At 42.0% G+C, this 19,112-nt stretch overlaps 1 protein-coding gene across 1 annotated transcript in view; it reads left to right on the plus strand.

Annotated features, from left to right (window-relative positions):
* LOC140733770 (uncharacterized) overlaps positions 1 to 19,112 on the plus strand; it is a 98,605-nt gene that overhangs the window by 30,967 nt on the left and 48,526 nt on the right. The window contains exons 10-13 of the mRNA XM_073057522.1: positions 13,784 to 13,837; positions 15,909 to 15,962; positions 16,447 to 16,500; positions 18,681 to 18,752. Of these exons, the coding sequence (XP_072913623.1) occupies positions 13,784 to 13,837; positions 15,909 to 15,962; positions 16,447 to 16,500; positions 18,681 to 18,752 (234 nt within the window). The remainder of the gene's footprint in view (positions 1 to 13,783; positions 13,838 to 15,908; positions 15,963 to 16,446; positions 16,501 to 18,680; positions 18,753 to 19,112) is intronic.

Genomic DNA, 19,112 nt, shown 5'->3' on the forward strand with positions numbered 1-19,112 from the left:
GGAAAATAGAGAAAATCCCTGTGAATACCGCTCTGAATAGAGGTCTGTATGGGCAGAACAGAATAGGAAACAAGGACAGTCCAATATATAGTTTAAAGCGCTGGTAGATAGACGATAGACTAGGCATAGAATTAGAGTAAATTAATATTATCCAGTAAACAAACTGTGAATCTCTGAAATACCTTAAAAAGAGAGAACAACATGACAGGTAAAGGAACGGCAGTAGAGATTCTGAGCAAAAAAATCCCGATAAATAAATATGAGATCACAAAAACTTCAGAAAAATAGGAAAAGAGAACCAAAAACCTGATCACAAAATGGCCAAGAGAAGGAACGTTTGATGTAAGCTTGTGCGAAGAAATGGAGGCACTAATTAAAAATTACAAATCAAAAGATAAATCTAAGAAAAGAGGGCAAAAAGGAGAACGAGAAATGAAAGTGCTAAAACTCTTCGGAACAGAGGGAGAAAGGCTGAGGAGGACAGGTAGAATATTGATTACAAGCGAGGAAGACACTAAGGTGCTGGAGAGAAGGTACAGTGAGAAGCTGGCTTCAGCTCTGTACCCGGATGCGAAAGAAACAGTAAAGCCCCCTCCCTATAATGAGGAAGGAACCACTAAGCAGTGCCCCCTGCTGACGGGAACAGTAAACATGCAGGGAGAAGTACAAGTTTGGGATAATGAGGAGGAAAAAAGACAATACAAGAAGGAAAAAGCGGCGATATGGAAGGAGATACAGGCAGAAAGGATAAAGGTGGAACAGGCAAAGACAGAAATGAAAGAAGAGATTGAACGGATGAAATACTTAGAGGAAAAGGAGTATGAGGAGTATCGGTTATACCATAGAAATGAACAGACTAGAAAAGAAAGTGGCTCATCAGGGCAGGAAGAGATGAGGCATTCAAGAGGAAGTGGAAAAAAGATAGGAGATGAGAGTCTTGGAGAAACACGAGAGAAGGGAATCAAGCACGAGTAAGGATCATGAGGAGTCCCTGCCACAGGTGTACAGACACGGACAGGAAGAAAGAGAAGGTGACTCATTGGAGGAGCAAGAGTTAAGTGGAGAGAGAGAGGATGCGAGAATTTGTGGGGAAGAGGTAGGAGGCAGAAGCCTAGAAGAGCAGAAGGAGGCAGTAGGGAAGCGACTTGCAGAAGTAGAGAGAGAGCTAGATAAGTTACTGAGAGGGGATTGCCAGAGGAGATGCGAAAAATACTCCAAGAGCCAACCAAGTATTGAATCAAGACAGAAAGGAAGGACTCCACAGGGAGACCGAGGGAAGAAGAGGACCCCGGAGAAATTTGTGTGGGAGGCAGTAAAGACATACCCTGAGACAGATGGGGAGTCAGGCGAGGAGGAGAGCCAGGGCAGGTGGGAAGAAGGAGGAAGAATGATGTTGTTGTTAGTTAAAGGATCAGGACAAGTGCAGTATATCCCTTGGGGAACCCAGGACCTAGAAGGGCTGAAAAACACTCTGCCCAATCTACATGAAGGAGCAGGGAAATGGATTAGAGCCTTTGAAGAAGAAACGGCGGGACGATTATTGGCTATGGCACTATTGATAAGGTTGATGGGAACCTCCAAATTTAACAAACTAATGGAAATGGCTGGCATAGTAAACTCGAATGACCCGAGAACTGATGGAGACGGGTTTGACAGAGTGAGGCAGAGGGTATGGCAGGCCCTCAGGAAGCTTTATCCACCCAAAGTGGACCCCAAAGCCTTAAAGGGGGATCCACTGGGAGACACTGAAAACCCAGCAACCTACGTAGAAAACCAGTTGAAAAGGTGGAGACTGGAGACTGAGCAAGAGGTGGAAAATAGCTTATTTAGCACCACACTGTTCCGACATAGCATTTTGGATGCAATGCCTCCACAAGTAAAATCCAAACTGGAGGAAGTGGTTGGGCTGACGTCAATGACCCCACAAGAATTTAGAGACCACGTAGTCCATGCGGTTGAGAAATACCGGAAAGACAAACGAAGGTTGGCTGAGCAGCAGGAAAAGGTGCAAAGAAAGTTAATACAAATGCAGCTCGAAGAACTCAAAAAGAAGGAAAAACGGAAAAGCAAAAAGATGCTGCCAGTGTCGTGGTTTCTCGTGCCCCACAAATGACCAGGAGACGCAGAAGATTCTTCAAGAAGGGTTAAACTTTAATTTGCAAATCAAAGCTGAGACAGTCATTGAGCTAGTCGCTGATTGCCCACCGATCCTTGGACACAGCATTTTTTATAGCAATCTCCTGGTTTAGTTGTATTAGCATATCCAATCGGTCTACAGTTGTGTATCACAAGTACATCCGCCACTATTGTTTCTACCCATTGACTTAATCATGTTCTAATCTACATCTCTTAGCTACCTCTCATTAACACACCATTGTCTTCTACATTCTTAAGATTTCATTCTCCTACAGAATTGGATACATGAATAGCAAATAGCAAGTTTCAAAACTGACTACATAGTTTTGGTTACACAGCAAAATTTCAACTTTTATACTCCAATACCAGCAACCACCGATCCGAGTACAGCCATCGAACCGGATGAAGCACCGCTATATGGAGGAACCGATCATACTGTAAGACAAGGGCCGGAAAACCCCATGCCAATAATTAACGTCTTTGGAGGAGCATTCCCACAAATGCCCTATCAGGAACAGACTAAATTCAAACAGCCCAGACAGGACTGGAAGTCCCAAGGAGGGGGACAGAGGAGCTATGGGCAGAGGGGACCAGTGAGGAAACAGGGGGAAACAGAGGTAGAGAGATTGTGCTGGGGATGTAATCAGCCAGGTCACATGAGAAGAGATTGTCTGTTTACACCATGGCCTGTCACACACCAGCAGGAACCGATAAGAAGGGAACTAAAGTTTAGCCAAGGACCAGCCCCCACAGGCCTAAGCGGACCTGTGAACCCCTATGCGAGGTATTAGGGGTGCCCCGAGAACTCGAGTGGGAAGGGACATTACCCAATGATAACAAGGGAGGCAGACGAGGAACCCATTGTTCAGGTTATGTTAGAAGGGCAACTGACACCAATGATGATAGATACTGGAGCCACGTACACTTGTGTACAGCCACAGTATGCCCTTCACCTTCCCATGTCAGGAAAGTTTATTAAGATGGTAGGGTTCTCGGGGAAAACACAGTTGACACAGTGCACGGCTCCAGTGCAGTTGCGAATGAGAAATAAAGGAATTGTTTTGCCGGTGCTAGTATTTAAAGGAACTCCGATTAATTTGTTAGGCAGAGATGCCTTATTGAAACTAGAATTAAAATTAGAATGCACCAGAAATGGGCTGAGTGTGGAAAGAGCAGGGGCTCAATTGATAGTGCGAGAAGACAAGAAGGCTAATGTCTTTTGGATAGGAGACATCGCAGATCAGATTCAGGAAACCTGGGAGAAATGGAAAAAGGGCGTGCAGGCTATATTACCCAGGGCTGTAATGCCCAAATCTGAGCTACATTGTACAGTGATTTTTGACGAGACTCAGAACAGGGAGTTAGAGGAGAGATGGCACCTGGAGGCACGTACCCAACAGCACCTGGAAGGGGAGGCTGTGATAATTGGAAAGCAAGGGGCAGCTTTACAAGTTAAGTGGAACACCTTTTTAGAAAAATGGTACAGGATACCGGAGGCTGCGCCCCACGTAACGTTGTTGGTAAACAAGGGATATCAGTCTAAAGACTTAGGACCCTTAGTTAAGAGTGCTGAAACCGTAACAGTGTGGAGGAAAATCATGCCAGAGGTGTGGATATCAGAAGACGACAATTGCATTAAAATAGTGGTAAGTGTAGCTATGGTAGGGAGGTCGAAATAACTCCCCAACCACACATGCCATTGCTGGGAAAGGAGAGAGGCCAGCAGAAAGATAGAAGGTTAGATGAGTTGCCATCTATTCTGTGGTCACAGCATGACACGGACGTAGGGAAAATAATAACAGCTAGTCCGGTGGAAATAAGGCTGAAAAAAGGAGCAATTCCACCCAGGAGACCACAATACCCTCTAAGACCAGAAGCAGAAGAGGGAATATCATCGACAGTGCAGGGGTTGCTTGAAATAGGAGTGCTTAAAAGAACAAACAGTCCATGCAATACCCCGTTGCTGCCGGTCTTAAAAGCACTAAGTGGAGATTGGTGCATGACTTGCGAGCGGTAAATGATGTGGTAGAGGACTGGCCAGCGGTAGTCCCCAACCCACACACACTTTTGACTAATGTTCCACCAGAAGCAAGTTACTTTTCAGTGATTGATTTGTGTTCAGCTTTCTTCAGCATTCCTCTGGCCGACCAGTGTCAGTATCTGTTTGCATTTACTTACAGAGGTGCTCAGTAAACCTATACCAGAATGCCGCAAGGGTTTAAACATTCACCACGTTTTTAATCAGGTGTTGAAGGCAGACCTAGAGGGCATACCATTGGAAAGTACATTGTTACAGTATGTGGATGACCTGTTGATTTGCTCCCACAGTAAGGAACAGTGTGAGCAGGACACTATAACTCTGTTAGAGAAGCTGGCACACGGAGGACATAAAGTATCCAAAAAGAAACTGCAATTTTGCACGCAGCAAGTGGAATACTTAGGCAGGGTAATATCCAAGGGAGTGAAGGTGATAGCACCAGATCAGATTGAGGCAATAACTAAGGCCCCAAAACCCTAGACTGTAGGGCAGATGATGACGTTTTTGGGAATGGCAGGGTACAGCTCAGATTGGATAGGAGAATATGCTGAGATTGTGGTACCTTTGAGAAAGATAATGAAAGAAGCAGGACATACAAATTTGAAGAACGGCTTACGGTGGAATGGAGAGGCGGAGATAGCTTTCAATACTATTAAGCAGGAATTGCAGTCAGCACTAGCATTAGCTTTGCCCGACTACGAGAAGGTTTTTCATTTGTATGTATCCAACCAACAGGAGGGTTATGTCACAGCAGTTCTAACACAAGAGATAGGCACAAGAAAAGCAAAGCAGCCGATAGCATACTACAGTACGAGACTAGATGAGGTGGCTCAGGGGTATCCACCCTGTTATCAGGGATTGGCGGTGCTGTACTATGCATATGAAAAGGCATCATCTGTAAGAAACACACCACAAAGTAGCAGAATTGCTGGAAAGAGGGAAATTTGTGTTGACGCCAGCCAGGATAGCAGCATATCAGATGCTATTGACATTTCCTGACATAACTATACAGAGATGCACTACCAGTAATATAGCCAATTTTGTCCCTTTGGGCTATGAAGGAGAACCCCATGATTGTGTAGGGAAGACGATGACATTTGCCAAATTGAGAGCAGATTTACGGTCAGAATCACTAGAGGATGCAGATAAAAAGGTTCTGTTCGTAGATGTCTCTTGTTATAGGGATTATCAGGATGGAGTCCTGTCCCCAACCGTGTTCTGCCCAACTAGAGGAAATCAAAGCCCTGACAGCTGCGTGTGAAATGATGGAAGGTGAGAAAGTAGACATCTATACTGATTCGGCATATGCTCATGGAGTATGCCATTTGTTCGGGGCAGTGTGGAAGCAGAGAGGTTTTAAAAAAGGTAATGGAGATCCCATACAACATTGTCAGCGAATTCTAGACTTAATAAAAGCCATGATGAAACCTAAAGCATTGGCTATAGTAAAATGCCAGGCACATCAAAAGGGAAATGATGTAATAACAAAGGGAAATCAAGCTGCGGACGAGGCAGCCAGAAAAGCGTCTGGATGTACATCAGCTGTCATTGGCCCCCCAGGTAAGCCTAGCTGCAGAACCTGTGGTAGAGGACCTAATTGAAATACAAGGAAGGTAAAGCAACTTTGGCAGAACAGACAATGTGGAGACGAAGGGGGGCCAAGCAGAACCCAGAAGGCTTGTGGAGCATGGAAGACGGTTTGTTGGTAGCGCCCACCCCTCTACTGACGATTCTGATTTCAGAAGCGCATGGGATTGACCATTGTGCAAGGGAGGAAGTGATAAAGAAGGATTGTTATTGGTCACCTTATTTACAGGCTTCAGTGGACTTTGTCTTGTCACAGTGCGAGGTATGCGCACAGAATGCAGGGTTTGGACATCAGTTATTTGACTGGTTAGAAAGTAGACTCGGAGGATGGGGAGCATGGCTGACTAAAATGCCAATAACTGTCAGTATTGTATTGTTGAGCTGTGCGCTTGTGCTGTGTTGTTTTCTTCCTTGTCCCAAGTCTCTTGTAGTGCGTGCTGCAACCAATTTCCGATGCTCGTGGCAATTACTGAAGCAAGCTTAGTGGAGAAAGAAACACCGAAAATGTATCGTTACAGCCTACAACACCTGCAGGATGAACAAGAGCAAAACAACAGTGTGGGAGTAGATTGTAAGGGCTTCTGAGTCTTTTTCCCTGTCTCAGGTACAAAGGGACAGGTTTTTTGAGAGAATACTTTGAGGTCTTGGTGCAGAAAATTATAGTTTAACCCGAGATTTGGGAATAAGTGCTTCAGTTTATTGGGGCTTTTGTGCGCAGACTCTTAGTCTTCTTTCTCTGTGTGAGACCCAAAGGGGGGATATATTGGAGTATAAAAGTTGCATTGTTTGCTATGTAACCAGAATTATGGAGTCAGCTTTGATGTAGATTATGTAGTCTGAATTTGCTATCTGCTATGCATGTATCCAATTTAGTAGGAGAATGAAATCTTAAGAATGTAGAAGACAACGGTGTGTTAATGAGAGGTAGCTAAGAGATGTAGATTAGAACATGATTAAGTCAATAGGTAGAAACAATAGTGCCGGATGTACTTGTGATACACAACTATAGACCAATTGGATATGCTAATGCAACTAAACCAGGAGATTGCTATAAAAAATGCTATGTACAAGGATCGGTGGGCAATCGGCGACTAGCTCCATGACTGTCTCAGCTTTGATTTGCAAATTAAAGTTTAATACTTCTTGAAGAATCTTCTGCGTCTCCTGGTCGTTTGTGGGGCATGAAAAACCACAACAAGGTACAGATCAGAAACATGGACCCTGAAGAAGGATGACATGAAATGAGTTAATGCTTTTGAAATGTGGTGCTATCAACAAATGTTGAAGATTAACTGAGTAGAGAAAGTTTCAAGTGAGAGGGTTTTGCCTGAAGTTGATAGACTACGGACATTGCCGGAGAAGATTATGAAGTTAAAAGTTGCTTATTGTGGACACATTACGTGGAGAGATAACATCTTGTTGCACTTGCTATATGGAAAGGTGGAGGGAAAGAAAGGAAGAGGAAGGCAAAGAACAACGTGGCTGGATAATATCATGGATTGGACCAAGCTGGACAAGTCTAGGGAGGTTGTAGACAAGTGTCGGGACAGAGCAGTGTGGAGGGAAATTGTCCGCCAACTGGAAATTCCAGATGCAACCTAATGACGATGACAAATCCACAATCCTCCTTCATTCATACAAGCCAGCCAGCTTCAACCTGTTATTCCTAGCATTTATTCACCTTGTGTGTTAAGTATCTGTTCTCCCTTATTCATGGCCCCATGTAGCTTGTTGTTTTGCAGTTTATTAGTAAAGCATTGTTTACTGTTAGATCATCTCAGCTACTCTGCTTTTGGGTCAAGACTCCTCTACATTTTCTGACAAGGTAAGTGAACCAACGATTGATCCAGCATGGTATGCTTGTCTAAGGGAAATTGTCTGTCGATAGGAGCACATGATCCCAAAGCATCAGGAAACCACTGACCATCTCCTCACTACTCTCAACCAACTTTCTGTCTCAATGCAGCAAACCCACCCCAGTCAACCTCTTCTCTCTGGTGCCTGAACACTTTGACAGATCTCCAACCCAGTGCTGCAACTTCCTGTCCAAGAGTGTCTTGCACTTCAAACTCCAGCTATCTCTGTATGTTACAGACTGAGCCAAAAGTGCCTTTGTCACTTCTTTCTTGGCTGGGTGAGTTCTGACCTGGGCTGCTGCTACTTGGAACAATGAAACTTTCATTTGCAATAAATATGAAGAATTTTACCACTGAAATGTGCTGGGTTTTTAACCATTTGGGAAGTGGATGGGAGGCACTGGATTGGAAACTTCTCTTGCGTCAAGTCTCACAGTCAGTGCTGGATTACACTATGGAATTCAGGATCTTTGTGGCAGAGTGTGGCTGGACGGCAGAAGTGCTGCTGGCTCATTGGTACCATAGTCTCTTAAGAATGCTTAAAAAAATGAGATCTACCTGGGAGGTGCCACTGACCTCGAAAGCTTCATCACTCTGAATTGACAAGTGTCTTGTGGAACAACCCTCAGATCATTAGCTATAGCCCCATTTCCATTCCCAGAACTATTTCAGACTGTAGGACCCTCATTACAAACACCTCCAAACCCAGGAAGATGGGTAGATAGCATATTTAAAGTACTTTATAGAGCACACATCTACCCCTAACTGGAACTATGAAGTGTGTACAACCCGATCCACATCCGCCGGGGGGATGAGAGGAAGATGATGTTGATAACATCCACTGGCAACTACAAATGCCTGGAGATGCCTTTTGGACCCCCAAGACCACATCTCTCATGTCTATTCAGTCTTTCAGCATCTCTTTGAAAACCAGCTGTACTGCAAGTTAGAAAAATGCCAGTTTCCTTCCTGGGTTACCTCATTTCACTCCAAGGCATAATGATTGATAGGTGCAGAGAAAGTGGGTGCTATCTTTGAATGGCCCTGACCATGCTCCCTCAAACAGAAACAGCGCTTCTTGGGCTTCTCCAGCTTCTACAGCCACCTAATTAGAAATTAGAGCCAAATGACTGCTCCTCTAACCTTTCTCATCAAGTCACCTACCTCACAGAGAACCCGGTCTGCTGCCATAGATCTTACTTTCAAGGAGCTCAAGATGCTTTACCACCGCTCACATTCTCCACCATCCAAACACCTTCAGACCTTTTGTGGTAGAGATGGGTGCATCTGACTTGGACACCAGGGCTATCCTCTCCCAATGAGGACTGGATGGGAAGATGTTCTTTGCTGCCTTCTCACACAAGTTCAACTCTACACAGCACCATTATAGAGTAGGAAACAGTGAGCTACTCGCTATCAAATGGGCCCTGGAGAAATGAATACATAGGCTGATGGAAGCACTGAGCTCTTCCTGAACTGGAATGACCATCAGAACCTCATCCATTCAACAGACCTGCCAACTCAACCCACATCAGGTTCACTGAGCCCTCTTTTTCGAGCAATACACCATATCCTACTGACCTAGCTCTAAGATCACTAAGGTAGATGTCCTGTCACTTCAATTTGATCTAGCTGGAGATTGACCCTGAGCCCACTATTCCATTCTTGCAGATCCTTGCCCTGATCATCTGGGACCTTGAGAACTAAATCCACCAAACTCTACAGCACGTTCCTGCTTCGGCCAACAGAACTGACAGCTGCATGTACATGCTGGCAACCATGAACTCCAAAGCATTCCAGTGGGTCTACTCCTCACCCATTCTGGTGCACATCAGACCCTGGATTTTCTGCGGCACTAGTTCTGGTGGCCCACCATGAATGCATGTGTCAGTTCATTAATCCCTGTCCTTAATGTGCCTAGTCCAATTCCTCCAACCAGTGGTCCCTTGATGATGGTGGTCCCACATCACCATAGATTTCATTATATGTTTGCTATCTTCTGATGGGTGATCATGAGAAAGGTGGACTGAATCTCTGACAGACCACTTCATTTCTCTCTCCAAACTTCCGTTAGCTGCTGAGATGGCAGACCTTGTTCTCCAACATGTAGTTTTCTTCCATTGCTTCCCCCAGGACACTGGGCCCATACATCATTTCCCTCTTCTGAATCTTCGTGAGTTTGTGCTCTGGCTATCATCCACAGACCAACAAGCAGTCATAAAGAGTCAATAAGCAAGTGGAGGATTTTCTGTGATGCTTTTCCACCTCTAATCCTTCCACATAGAAGTATCTGCTCTGAGCCCACATTTACACACCACCTCTGCCACAGTTATGCCACCCTTTTGAAGTGCTTCATGGCTACCAACCCCTGTTGGTTCCCACAGAGGAGGCAACGATGGAGGTCCCGTCTGCCAGGGCCCTGGTTCACTGATGCTGGAATGCTTGGAAGTTACTGGCACAATGAAGGAGGTCCTGAATACTGCCAGAGATGGAGGACCTTCTTTGCTGTCCCAAATGCCAGCAGTGTAACAGGCAGAAAATAGAGAAGGAATGTTTAGAAGAGAGCACGGAGGGCCATCTTAACTGTCAATTGCACTGGGGGCTGCCAAGCCAACCACTGTCTACACCCAGACAAACTACTCTGGCCTGGGGACCATGACTGGCTGTCCAACCAAGATCTTCCCCTGTGCACCAACTTCCGCAAGCTCTCACCCTGTTCATTGGTCCTTTTATGATTACCCACTGCATCAACCTAGTCACTTACCATCTTCAGCTCCCACCATCCCTCAGGAGCATGCCTACATTCCACACGTCTTGCCTCAAGCCCATTGTCCATGAACCACTCAACCCACCTTAGCCTGCATGTCCAGAACCAAGGATGGTAGAAGGTTGATGGATTCATGTCATCATACTTCTAGCCAGACTGGCTCAGAAGAATTATAGCACTTATACCTGACAGCATGAAAAAATGCCTATGTATGTCATGTATTCAAAAGCAAAACAAAATTAATTCAACTCATTGTCACACATTAATCTACTCTATATCTTAAACAAAGTAATGGAAAGAGTGATCAAAAGTGTTATCAAACCAAATTACTCACAATATTGTACGGACTGATGCGTAGTTATGATTTTGTCAGGGGTTTGGAATTGGTTAATTATTGTCACATGTACCAAGATACAGTGAAAAGTTTTACTTGCATTTTATTCATGTATATCTCTGGCAGTGTTAAGGACTACCTTCATCGTGTCAGCAACTTCCAAGCGTGCATTCAGATTGTCAAGAAGGGCAGGCAGGTGATGGGACTTAGTTGCAGCCAACAGGCTGAGTAGCAGAACATTAGGGATGCATCAATCAGAAAGGATAGCAAATGTGGTACTCAAGGTGTTATATCTAAGGCCGTATAGTATAAGAAATAAGGTGGATGATTTTGTTGCACTATTACAGATTGCCAGGTATGATGTTGTGGCCATCTCTGAATCGTGGCTGAATGATGGTTGTAGTTGGGAGCCGAATGTCCAAGGTTACACATTATTTTGGAAGGATAGGAAGGTAGACAGAGGGGGTGGTGTGGCTCTGCTGGTAAAGAATGACATCAAATCTGTAGAAAGATGTGAAATAAGATCAGAAGATGGTGAATCCTTGTGGGTTGAGTTAAGAAACTGCAAGGGTAAAAGAACATTGTTAGCAGTTATATACAGGCCTCCCAACAGTGGCTGGGATGCAAAGGGACTTGGGAGTCCTTGTGCAGAACACCCTAAAGGTTAACTTGCAGGTTGAGTCAGTGGTGAGGAAGGCAAATGCCATGTTAGCATTCATTTCAAGAGGTCTAGAGTACAAGAGCAAGGATGTGATGCTGAGGCTTTATAAGGCACTGGTGAGGCCTCCTCACCTTGAGTATTGTGAACAGTTTTGGGCCTAATTCTGTTCCTATGTCTTATGGTCGAAGATCATTACATGGTGCATTCTGGTAGAGCAAAGTAAAACAATAACAATGCCGAGTAAAGTGTAACACCTACAGAGAAAGTGCAGTGCAGATGAACAATATAGTTCAAGAATATAATGAAAAAGACTGTGAGGTCAGAGCCCTACTTATCAAAATAGGGAACTATTTGATAGTCTTATAACAGCAGGGCAGAAGCTATCCCTGAGCCTGGCGGTACATGCTTTCAGGCTTTAGTTCCCTCTGCCCAGTGGAAGAGGGCTGATGAAAGAATGTCCAGGGTGAATGGGGTCTTTAGTTATGCTGGCTGCTTTACTGGAGCATTGAAAGTATAGACATTACATGGAGGGAAGGCTAGTTTACTTGCGGTCATGTATCGATAATGTTGTGGCTCCAGGCCTAATTATTGATTTGTTACGAAATATAGACAAAAGAACTGAATTCCAAAGGTAAGACAAGAGTGGCTCTCCTTTGTCAAGAAGATCTTGTACCCTATTGTTTACCTGCACAGCACTTCTCTGTACCTGTTACATTTTACTACGTATTGTTATTGTTTTACTTTATTCTTCTGGAATGCAATGTGTAATGATCTGTACAAACAGTATGCAAGGAAAGCTTTTCACTGTATCTCAGTATATGTGACAATAATATTCCAATGCAAAGGTGGCATTTGATGGAGTAGTCTCAAAGATCTTCAGTAAAATTAACATTGCTAATCAGGTAAAATGTTACAGCAGTGCTCAGGCAGGACAGATGAGAGGGCTTGTCTACTGAGGCCGTATGGGTGGAGCTGAGAAACAGGAAAGGTATGACCACATTAATGGGGTTGTATTATAGACCACCCAATTGTCAGCGAGAATTGGAGGAGCAAATCTGCAGAGAGATAGCGGACAACTGCAGGAAACATAACGTTGTGACAGTAGGGGATTTTAATTTTCCACATATTGATTGGGACTCCCATACTGTCAAAGGTCTAGATGTGTTAGAGTTTGTAAAATGTGTTCAGGAAAGTTCTCTCAATCAATATATAGAGGTAGGTGGAAACTAGTTAGGACAAGTGACGGAAGTGTGTGTAGGGGAACACTTTGGGTCTAGTGATCATAATGCCATTAGTTTCAACTTGGTCATGGATAAAGATAGATCTGGTCCTCAGGTTGAGGTACTAAACTGGAAAAAGGCCAGATTTGAAGAAATGAGAAAGTATCTAAAAAGTGTGGATTGGGACAGGTTGTTCTCTGGCAAGGATGTGATTACACTCTCAAAATTTCTCCTTTGAAGGCCTCCCACTTACCAGAGTTTGTATTTTCCTGTCAGGATTAAAGGCAAAGTGAATAAGAATAAGGAACCTCGGTTTTCAAGGGATATTGGAAATCTGATAAAGAAGAAGAGAGATATATGACAGGTATAGGCAACAAGGACCAAATAAGGTGCTTGAGGAGTATAAAAAGTGCAAGAAAATACTAAAGAAAGAAATCAGGAGGGCTAAAAGAAGACATGAGGTAGCTTTGACAGTCAAGGTGAAGGATAATCCTAAGAGCTTCTACAAGTATATTAAGAGCAAAAGGATAGTAAGGGATAAAATCATCACATCAAAAATGAAAAATTTCATAATCTTTTAACAAAAAATCCAATTCCAAATATCATTTGTTTACATTACTCCCATTCATTTTAAATCATGTATTTTATATTTATTCATTAAATAAATTTTAAATATCTGTTTAAATTTGTTAAGCGTGGAGCATGTTTTTAAGTTCTCACTACAACTGTTCTATAGATTCACCCCTCTCCTTTGTTTTTGAAATGTACATGTTCCTTTCAAATCATGTTGACTTTCTCTCATTTTAAACAATCTTTGGATACTTTGTGGTAGCTGTCCATCTTTTACTTTATACATAATTTGTATTATTTTAAAATCTACGAAATCTCTGAATTTTAAAGTGTTTAGTTGAATAAATAGTGGATTGGTTGGCTCATAATAACTTGCCTTATTTACAATTTGTATAACTTTCTTTTGGAGTAGAAAAATTGAATTTGAATTTGTTTTGTATGTATTTCCCCACACCTCTACACAGTAAGTCATGTATGGGAATGTAAGTGAACAGTATAATGTATACAAAGATTCCTGATTTAAGAAATCGTGCACTTTGTACAGTATTGCAATAGATTTTGACATTTTTGCTTCCAAAAATGTCCATGAACAAATTTTCCTTCATTTATTTCAGGGGAAAGATGGACATCCAGGCAAAAAAGGAGATAGAGGGCCTCCTGGAGCAAAGGTAACTTTGCGTAATAAACTTGAGTATTGTAAATTCTAATTAGATGAGTACCAAAACAGATCCCATAATGTCTTGTTATTATTCATGGAAACCTGATTTTTTTTGTGTCATCTAACTTTTTAAAAATTCTTCTTTTATTCATAGTAAGTTGAATTTTCTTGGCTGTACTTCAGAACAATATAGTTTAGGAGACTACTGTAACATCATGATACCAGTTACTAATTCTAAGGAGATTAATAGCTTCTATAAGGACAGCTAACACTATTTCAGCTTGTCTTAAAGTTCAGCCCAAATACCATACTGTCAAACGTAGATAAATCTATTCAATCTGTAATGGTTCTGAGTAGTAATATATTTGAGCAAACTTGAAAATGCGAAGTACATGTGTAGATGTTACTATTTCTCTGAGGATTTGAACTTTCTTTTTAATCGTTCCCTTCATCCAGATGTAAGGGAGCTTCAGATCTGTTCCCAGCTATCTATGCTACTTCAACAAGTTATCTGAAGCTGTCTCAGACTGTAAGCATTCTTGATACAGGCTTCTCAAGCTTCTGTCATTCCAGGATATTTAGCCCAGACATCTCTGTTGATCTTACTCAGGGAGCATCTTGTGGTTGAAAGAATAGCATGTAGAGCAGGTGGCTGATCTAATATCTCCTGTTCTGCTTTTTTCACCAAAGCTGAAAGTTCCAGCAAAGATACTAGAGGTCGACAACAGATGTACTATAATAGCAGAGATTTTCTGAATTTATTGAAACATCTGGGAATTCTTTTTACCAAGAAACAAACCTTGTCATTCTAACTGCTCTGAAGTGTATTTATGCTCTAAACATACTCCTCCATTGTCATCCATGTATTTCTACCTTTACCTCTAATGTGTGTCTATTTTGCAGAAACCTGATAAATAATTTGATATTATGAGGGTTTAGCCTAGAAGCTGTCACATGACAAAAGCATTCGGCAGGTTTAGTAATAGACAGCAATGACATGTATGCAGTGTTAAATAACATAATGCATTTTGCTGTTCTTGATTATTGCTTTTAAACAAATGCCAGTGCAAAATTGCCTTAGTGTTATGTCTGCACCTGTCATTGCCTTTTTTTATTTGTTGATGGGTATATATTTGAAACAGCATGGCACAGATTTACATTCAATGTTTGGCATATTGTTGTTCCCATATAAGTAAATACTTCCATAGCATTAATGCTGCTTCTTCAGGCATGATGCTAATGTCATTCTTTGCCAAGAAATCATCTCTGCAAAATAAAGTACCTCAATGTTATGCAACACCAAAGATCATTTGGTGAAAGCAGCTGGTTTTATTTATTAAGCTCTTTTCTATGTTGTTATTAGCTAGCCCACACTTCTCCATCAGCTCTGCATGCTGTGTTAAGATCTAAATAATTATGCGCTTGAAGTCCCTGCAAATTTAAATGTTATGTACAATAAAATCACAAAATATTAATAGCTCATCGCCTTTCCCTCTAACTGTTTTTTCTTATTATGTAATGAGCTTTCCTCAATAATTTTTTACTAATGAAATGGAAAATCATTTGAGGAACATAAATTACATACAGAATTCTATAAATGTCAGTCTTGTCACTCAACCTTAGTTATAGACTTGTTGCTTCTGAGTGGAAATTGCAGTTCAGTTTATCTTGTATATTGTATCCCATATGTGAAGGTCTCTTTATCACATGAGTAGACACTATTAGAACACTGAAGCTCTGTTTATAATTGATTATAATAATTTGTAAAGAAAAATGTACAAATAGCTAGTAGCTTAAATGAGCAAAAAAGTAACTGATACATTCATGCTTAAGAATTTCACTGGATGCTCAGGTATGTGATAAGAGAATGTATTGAATGGCAGTAAATATCCAGAAATGGTCCTTTATTTCCTAAAATAGAAAATATTAAAATTGAATAGTTGATCAAAATAACTGGATTAATGCCATTCTTAAATTGTAGTCAAATGATTTTTATATAAGTTCACAAGTATTCCTCAAGAATCTTTGCACAGCTTAAATACAACTCCATGAGTTTAACATTTTATTTCTTGCATCATCAGGGTGAAATGGGGCTGCCAGGTAAATCTGGTTCACAAGGATTACCAGGGCCAAAGGTATTGTATACAAAGAAACTTGCAATCCAAAAAAATCCCTCTCCCCCTCTCCCACTTCCCCTCCCCTTCCCCTCTTTCTCCCCCTCCCTCTCCCCATCTCCCTTCCTCTCCCCCTCCCTCACTCCGTCCCTCACCCCTCCCTCACCCCCTCCCTCTCCCCCTCCCCTCCCTCTCCTCCTCCCACTCCCTCTTTCTCCCCCACCCCCTCCCTCTCCCCATCTCTTTCCCATTTCCCCCTCCCCATTCCCCTCCCCATTCCCATTCCCCCTCCCTCCCCCTGCCCTTCCCTACTCCCCCTCTCCCTCCCCTCCCCAGCTTCCCCCTCTCCCTCCTCATCCCACTCCTCTCCCCCCCACCTTTCCTCTCCGCCCCCCCGTCCCTCCCCGTTCCCTGTCTCACCTCATCCCCCTCTTCCTCCCCCAGTACAGTGTCTTGATAAAATATACAGAATATCAATATTTAATGAATTTGTTTCACACTACAGGGTGACAAAGGTGAACGAGGACCACAAGGAATTAAGGGACAAGGTGGCAGTAAGGTAATAAGCCATAGCTGTTACACAGATTGCCACTCCAGTTTTTTTCAAACTGAGCTCTGATTAACTTTTTTAGAAAATTTATGATTTTGAAAACTTAATAAAAGTAATTATTAAAATTCATATTTTTATGTGATAGCGGACTGCTGTTGTAAAGGCATTTATGGTATTTATCTATATAATGTGACTGGAACAGATAACTGCAATACTTTCAAAACCTTATGAAGTTTACTTACAGGCTAATTAGCTGGCTGAATGAAGCAGTGCCAGTAAATACCTTTTTAATATCTTTCTGTTGCATTTCTTTAACAGTTTATTCCTTTCATAAATTCCCTTGTCAATATTTACAAAAGAAACAAACTGTGGGAAGGTGTAAAAGGTTGCTAGTAGATGACCTAGAAGCCAGGACAAAAAAAATCCAAAGATGTGAGTTCCAAACTCTCACTGGCAGCTATAAAATTTCAGTTAATAACCTGGAATTTTAATAATTATGATATTGGCACTGCAAGTTTATTGTAAAAATCAATCTTATTCAAAACTGCTCTTGGGAAAGGGTCTATGTCATATGCTTCTGGTCTAGTTTATATGTAACACCACTCACAGAAATGTAGTTATGCCCTACGGACACAGTGCCAGATTGTGCCATTACAATCATTAGTTATGTCCGGTCCCACAGAAGGATAAACCTACCATAGGAGGTGGTACACAGCTGAGACAAAGTAGTCCTGGGAATCCTCAATATTGACTTTGTGCTCCATGAAGACTCAAAGCATCAAATCGGAGAAGTCCCTGATTACAACCACCTGTCCTCGCGCAGTTGTTGAATCAGTGTTCATCCGTGTTGAACAACATTTGGTAGAAGTATTTTAAGTAGAAGTAGTAAGCAGAAGGTTCATTGATAGAGTATTTTATTCTTCATCTTCAAAATTGTCTTATTAGTAGGCCTACTGGCCAAATCCTGAAAGGCATAGCAGAGTCTACAATAAATAGTACACCAATGCAAGGGATAGGATAAGTCTATTCTAACTTGCCCTCCCTAGTCTATCTATTACAGCTACTCTAATCCTAATGTAGAAGTAATCTCTACTGAACGCACTGGATGGTATTATTTATAAAACTGCTAAATGGAATATGATCAGAACAGATCTGGTAGCACATGATGGATCATACATGAGGTGTTGTGATCTAAGAGCAACAGAAGAAATGTATATCACCATAAGCTCATTGTGTATCATTCATTCTTTTGTCACAGTCAAGTCAAAGCATCAATGAGGGGAGGGTGTGGGTGGAGTGAGCAGGTCAGGATCAGCATCAGGCTGACCCAAAAGTACAGTACCAATCCAATGACAATGCAACGCAGGACTATGTAAATGCCATGATTACAAGAGCAGGTCAGAGGCCAGATATGCTGGGTGAATGACTCGGCCCCTGACACCTTAAAGTCATTCCGTTCCACCAACTATAAAGAGGGAAAGAATATCCTCCACTTACAAATAAGTACAGCACCAACAGCAGCTGAGGCTCAATACCATCCAAGTGAAAGCAATTGTCTAGATGGAAAGCCCATCCACCCATGCATCATTGCTGCAACGCGTGTAATCTGCAAAAAGCATTGAAGTTGTAAATGTTGTCTACTCTGCTGGCACCTCTAACCTTCAATATCAACTACCAAGAAGAACAAGGATAAAGACTGCAAATGTTGGTATTCTCTTGCATAGGCACACCAATACTTCAGTTTGCCCCAATAGTTTATCCATCATCTCAAATTCATGAATATCACTTCTTCCTAGCTAGGTTTACATCTTGCAACTTCTTCCACAATAGTTTGTGGGAAGTACCTTCAACCAAAGGATTGTCGTGGTTCAAGGAGATAACTAATGAGCACCTTCTTGAAGGCAATTGGAGATGAATAATAAATGTCACCTAGCTTTGGCCAATGAATACAGTGTTATGTAATCACTCTAAAATAACACTCTTACTACTGGTCATTGTATGACTCTTCACATTGCTATTGTACCCCATTCCTGGTATTGTAAACTTGCCACACAATAACAACATGTACTGTAACTTGTGATTTGCCACTGTAATTGTAGCCTCTAGATATTGGTGAAATTGCAGTGGCTTGGTTTTGGCCCTTCCCGCACTTCGATGATAAAATGATGGCTCCTTTTTATATATCATAGGGTTGGATGGGAGAACCAGGGTTACCAGGTCATCCTGGACATTCTGGAATGCCTGGGATGAGTGGAATAAAGGTATTGTATTTCTATTCTGTTCTTGACCTTTTTTATAATCCTTATAAGACCACAAGTGAACTAACCAAGATTATGCTGTATGACTCTTTATAATGTTCCTGTGTGCATTAAGATTATTGCAGATCTCTAATGCACAGCTTAGAGATAGCGTGCATGGGCTATCTTGACTTTCCTATAGTATTCTTCCTACACGAGTGCACCCACAGTTGGCGTTTTATATCCATTAATGACTAATTGAACAACCACTGAAGTGAATGCCTCAAAGAACTAATACAACATTTTACAAGAATTGTGGTATAAAACTACTGTAAAATATTTCACATTACAATACATTAAATTACAGTAAGTACATAGAACATA

The sequence above is a fragment of the Hemitrygon akajei genome, chromosome 9 (genome assembly GCF_048418815.1).
Source record: "Hemitrygon akajei chromosome 9, sHemAka1.3, whole genome shotgun sequence".
Taxonomy (NCBI): domain Eukaryota; kingdom Metazoa; phylum Chordata; class Chondrichthyes; order Myliobatiformes; family Dasyatidae; genus Hemitrygon; species Hemitrygon akajei.